The following is a 6054-nucleotide window of genomic DNA, read 5'->3' as shown; positions in this document are numbered from 1 at the left end:
CGGGAGGTCGAAGGCGCTTAACGGGTGTCTGGCGGCACTTAGTGGTGAACATGTGCTACTGAGAGACTTCACATCAGTCTGCAGCACTGAGGTCGCATGAAAGACTGACATGAGCAGAAAAAAAAGGCATTCATGGCATTTAGGTGAGACTTCAGTCTGTGTAACAAATGTGGCACATTACTGCAAATACAGACGATAATCCTGCTGCTGCTCAATGACATTCAAGCATTATGTAGCTTGTTTACAAACACGTGTAAACACTTAGGCCTGCCAAAATGGCTGAGTGATGTAATGGAAACTATGAATGCTTTGGGATCTGCTGTCTCACCAGGAATAGAGGACAAAGTATGAAGCAACAGTTGCAGCACATTGTCAGTGTGTGAGTCCATCCGGGCACAATGGTGCGATGAAAACTGTGGTTTCACTTTAACACTGAGACAAATGGCCCATCTGTTTGGGAATAGCATACTAATTGTTAATTATTCTGATGGTCATTTAAGTCATTTTTCAATACCTTAATATTTTTCAGGTTTCGACTGTTGGTTGGACAAAATGAGCATCGTGAAGGTGTCGCTACTGTGATGGCATTTCTCACTATTTCAGAATTTTTACAAACCAAACAACCACTCAATTAATGGAGACGATAATCAGCAGATTAGTCTCATTCAAAATAATTTAAAAAATAAGCTCCACCTCAACCAACTACTACAGTTTTTCTGCATTTAGTACTTTTAGTTTTCGTTCTTTAAGTACATTTTTCTGATTATACTTAGATACTTTTACTTACCTATGATTTTCATTGCAGAGCTTTTACTTCTAAGGAAGTATTTTTATAGTGTGCTATTAGTGCTCTTACTTAAGTAAAGGGTCTGAATACTTCCTCCACCACTGTTAGTAAGAAAATACATTTAGACTAAGCATAAAAATAGGTAGCTGTTTTTTTTTTTAAAAAAGGTACCTGAGGCACTTCATTTATTATCATACCAGGCACTGCAGTAGTGTAAGAGATATTACAGGAAAGGACTTCTGTGTAATTTCAAGTATTCAACAGGAATAATGTGTTGCCCAGTTGCACACACTGAGCAGATAAAATGCTTACAGAATGATGCACATCCTGGATGTCCACACAGTCTCAGCACCGTTCACATTGGGGTTGTTCAGTTCATCAAACACTCCGCTGTCGATCATCTCCGTCTGCCACTTCAAGGAGACGGCGCCTGTGCTGAACTCCTTGAAGAACGCCTCATCCTTGGCATCAAACTTAACGTCCTCATCCTCAGAGGTGTCCCTGAACTTGTCCATGTTCTTGGCATAGACCACATTGGATTTTGGCACCCAGGGGGGCTCCACCAGCCCGGCCTCCAGACGATGGCAATTGATGCTCTTGAAAAACATGTGATTTCGTGGGTCCTCACCACTAGTGTTGGAAAGACACAACTGATGTTCAATCATTGAATGGAGATTAAAAAAAAAAAAAACTTACAAAGGCAGGAGAAATTAATAGCTTCATTATACAGCACTTTTCTTAACAGAGTTGCAGTAAAAAAAGGAACAAAACATCCACTGAAATAAGAGATAAAACAGCAAACAAAATCAACAGATATGCAATATCAATGCAGAATAAAAGTATACAGTATGCATATATTTATATATTATTTGTCTAACTACTCCCTTGTTAGTGTAGTTAGTTCATTTAGGGACCACGTATGTCGTTATTGTCCTTATTAGGTCACTGGTGACCTCATATGACAAACCTCAGCACTGGCTCCGTCTAACTTCAGCAGTAGAAGAAGAAGTAGAGGTCTAAGCAGCCATAGTAAATAAAAACAGACCTGTTTAATTGTGCATGGCTTTGAAAATGTGGAAGTAGATAATATAGTATGTCTATAGTATGGTCTTAAAGGTGCACTGGCCTCAAAAGTTACAAAAAACACAAAGACACTCTCTGGACCCAGTGTTTGGTTTGTCCATCCTGGGTTACTGTAGAAACATGGCAGTCCAACATGGTGGACTCTGTGGAAGAGCTCCCTCTGCAGGTTTAACGTGCTCATTCTGAGGTAACAAAAACAAATCTTATTTTCAGGTGATTATACACTAATGAAAACATAATTATGAATGTTACCTTTATGTCATATTCTGCCCATAGATCACACATCGGTCCTTTAATTCACAGAGTTAAATGTCGTTTTTCTTGTTCTTTTAATCATCTTATGACCCCTTTGACGTGTCCAGACCTCAGAGTTGGGAACCACTTGACTGATTTGGTGCTTTGTTCAATGACACCTACCTACTTTTTTACTTACCGGCTCCCAAGGCGATGCTGCACCTTCTTCCTGAGAAAGCGGCTGATGATATCTTTGGTGGGAGCATCAAAGCGCTTGTGTTCAAACTTGCACTCGTCCTCCAGAGTGCGACGAGTCACCTCCTCATTCTGCACCTTTTCTCTGAAGTCTTTAAAAGGCAAACGTGCAGCCACCATCTCATAGATGCTGCAGCCCAGAGCCCACCAGTCCACAGACATGCTGTAGTTCTCCTGCCTCAGAATCTCAGGAGCCATGTAACCAGTCGTGCCAGCCTGGCAAGAGGAGAGACATGAGTGAAATGAGCCTTAAAAAAGACATGAACTGTATAATAATGATACAGCGCCACCCATTGGTGTGTGGACTGCCATTTTGAAGCTTGAGTTTGGCATTATGGCCGTCACCATCTTGGCTGTTTGGAGCCATAAATGACCATATTTAGATGAGAGGGTGGAGCTGGGGATAATATGCATTGCCACGCCTCTTTGTTGACCGGATCTGACTGAGAATCAAAGGACAAACTGTGATAGTGACCTGTCAATCACAACGTAGCCACACCATAAAGCTTACCCTGGTTTATCATCTATTTTTCTCTAAATGGGATCAAAATTTACAAAATGAACATCATGTTGAAAATAGTAATTGGGACCATAAATTCTTCTTCTCGTGTCTGTGGTGGAACTTTATGCTTCTGCTTCCTGTTTAGCCTGTTGTGACCTGCCAAGGGCTTGCACATGAAAATTGGTAATATGATATAATTGGTAAAATGGTAATATTTCTGTTTAATATTGTACATGGTTGCTTACAAATAAAATAAATATAATAAAAGGCTATATATGTGGTTGCCACTTCAAAAATGGCCTTGACTCTCTTGAAAAAAGATTTTTCAGTTAAATTCAAATGTATGTAGGATTTTTTAAAATGCAAAATAAATATGATGTACCTTTTTCACAAAACAGAATGGATGTTGTCGAAGAGACAGAGATATCTAGTCTGGTACACTTTTAACAGGCAATTTCAGTTATCTCAGACAGACTATCTTGACCAGCTTCCACATGATGGAAAACAAAATCAAATAATGAAACATGGAGACAAAAATAAAGACACAAGAATGTGACAATGAGGAGCAAACAATAAGACACTGTTACAGCAAATAATGCTGCATTAACTGCCCTCCATCAGGCCGGTCAGCTGACAAATGAGACATTATTGTTCACTGTGTGTCCTGTCTGTAGAGTGGAGACCTGCTGTGAATCTCCTGGCTCATCTCCTTGGACAGACATGTGGAGGCCATATCTGGTATCAGTAAAGTAAAGATTAGCCAGCTAATGCTAACAGACTAATTTCTCAACTAGTACAGCATCCAATGGGCATGAGGTCAGGCACCTTTTAATAAGATTAATCTGGGTCACACAGAGTTTTGTTCTCTTGTGGTGTCTGTCCGGGCAGGACTAAGAGCCATCATATCTATTCCTGGTAAGATACTTATGGTGGGTGAACAAATATACTGTGTGATGTTAAAAAGTGAGCAAACATTGACCAATGAGGGTAATAACTAAGCTATTTTCCTCTATGTGAACATACGATTAGGAATACGAAATAAATACAGAGATATTGTGGGGCAGCACAAACCACAGAGTGCATTGTGCTGCAAATGTCTGACAGAGAGCGCTGTAGGTTCATCTAGAGACAGGTCACCAGACTAACCTTCTGGCAGATCATTTTGCCCTTTGGCAGCTCCACAGCCAATCCGAGGTCTGACAGCCGACACTGTCCTTTAGCATCCAGCAGCACGTTCTCAGGCTTCATATCCCGGTACACAATGTCCATAGAGTGCAGGTGGAGTATCCCAGTGGTTATCTGGGCCGTGTAGTAAACAACACGCTCCATACGGATACCCCGCTCCCCAAGCTCATAGATATGGAACCTGAGGTCTCCTCCGTTCATGAGGTCCATCACTAGGCACAGGTGGGTCTTGTTGTCATAAGCGTAAGCCAGGTTTACAATGAAGAGACTGTTGACCTTCTCCAGGATCTGCTTCTCCAGGAGGGCAAACCTCTCACCACCTTTCTTCTTCAAGCGCCTCTTATCCAACTTCTTGCAGGCATACATCTGGCCTGTATATTTCACCTGCACAGCACACACCTGCAAGACGGAGCAACATTACTTTAGGATTTACACCCACTTTATTTATTGCTTGTCATCTTTTTTGCTTTTCCTTGTGTCCTCTTGAACCTGCTGCTACTGTCTGATCCTGAAATATGTTACTTTTAGCTGTTAAAGCAAGACAATGGGGTCGACTGTGTGTTAATACTAGACGTTAAAACATGATGTAACAGAAGTACAAATACAGACTAATTCAATATCAAGCTAAAGTTTGCTAACATTAGCCTCCATAAACTACTGGTTGTTACCAGACCAAGTGAGGTTGTAACATCAAAACCCCTGAGTATACTGAATTGTAACAGTGCTTTCAATTGCTCATGTAATCAGGTAGATAATTGTCAGAGAAAGAAGGTTATTTCTTCATTCAAAATGCACAAAATCTTGCTTGAACTCAAGCATATTATTTGTCAGTCCATCAAGAAATCGGACATTTGCACTTTTATTCAGATGAGGGTATTTCTGGCACCTACCTCGCCAAAGCCACCTTTTCCCAAAGTCCTAAACTCATAAAAGTATTTGTTAGTGATCTTTTGCTTCTCGTACTCCTTCCACTGCAAGAACTTATAAAAAAGGGGGCTCTTCAGATACTCCGAGAAAGGTTTCCCCCTCAGGAAGTCCCTTGTGGCTTCTCTTAACTGGCCCATTGTCGCCTCATCAAAGTTCTTGTCTGATAAATTCCTGCATTTTTCAGCTGCCTCTCCTGTGAGGTAGGAGAGAAAGCTGCTGGACTCAGGTTGACAGAACTTAGCGAGGATGCTCTGTTTGGCCCTCTCTCTGGTTTCATCTTCAGCAAAGCTCCAGTGACTCAGCTCCTCCAGAAACTCAGCAGCAGTCACATACTGTGGGTTAGAGGCCAGGAGAAACTGCTGAAACAACTTCTTCCCAATTGGCTGCCGCTCACACAGTGACTCGTACTTCCTCCCCACTGCCAGCCGGAGAGCAGAGGACTTCTTTGGTTTGGGCAGTGTTAGGGAGACTCTCAGCTTCCTCAGCTCATTGCGGTCTACACGCTGAGCCTTCAGGTAGGCTGTGTTGGCCACCAGGTTCTCCAATCCCACCAGGTCACCCATATCAACTACAGCACTACCGTTCACCCATCTGCGGCTTCCAGGCACGACTGGGCACCTCAGACACCTGCACCCTGAACATCCTCCACCTCTTGTAGCATCAAAAGTACCACAGTCCTCGGGGATTGGTTGTCAGCTAAGTGTCTTTGCATGCTTATTCGCAGACGGTACTCAGGGAAAGCAACTTATGTGGTTTGAACTTAAGAGGCTTTAGGCTTGTCTATTTTTAGACGATGCAAAGTGCTTGTGTGCAGTAATTGGGCTGACAGCATGACATGATGAAGTGGCAGATCCTGACCTTAACAAGTTATGGTTGATTATAGCTTGTTATGAGATAAAGATGGTACTGAAAGAGCAGTGTTCATGTAATATATGAAGTATGCACCAAAGTAAGCACACTTCATTGCTTATTATAGGAGGAAGAATGAAGAATTTACTAAATGAGCCCTAATTAGTTAAATAAGCAGCCTAAGAAATTAATTTGTGGAAAGTGAAGGCTACACACTCAATATTTGAAGATT

The 6054-nt window shown here is 41.8% G+C and overlaps 1 protein-coding gene across 1 annotated transcript; it reads right to left on the bottom strand.

Moving 5' to 3' along the window:
* Positions 1-942: 942 nt before the first annotated feature.
* On the bottom strand, positions 943-5614 carry grk7b (G protein-coupled receptor kinase 7b). The gene is made up of 4 exons (XM_070970519.1): positions 4937-5614; positions 4008-4445; positions 2304-2575; positions 943-1417 (listed from the first exon to the last, which is right to left on the bottom strand). Exons 1-4 carry the CDS (start codon positions 5534-5536, stop codon positions 1096-1098), a joined length of 1632 nt encoding a protein of 543 aa, XP_070826620.1. The 5' UTR covers positions 5537-5614; the 3' UTR covers positions 943-1095.
* Between the last annotated feature and the right edge of the window lie 440 nt (positions 5615-6054).

Source organism: Chaetodon trifascialis, chromosome 9, assembly GCF_039877785.1.
Source record: "Chaetodon trifascialis isolate fChaTrf1 chromosome 9, fChaTrf1.hap1, whole genome shotgun sequence".
NCBI classification, from domain to species: Eukaryota; Metazoa; Chordata; class Actinopteri; order Chaetodontiformes; family Chaetodontidae; genus Chaetodon; species Chaetodon trifascialis.
Note: the sequence above shows the minus strand (reverse complement) of the source record. Positions and strands in the feature narration are given on the sequence as shown.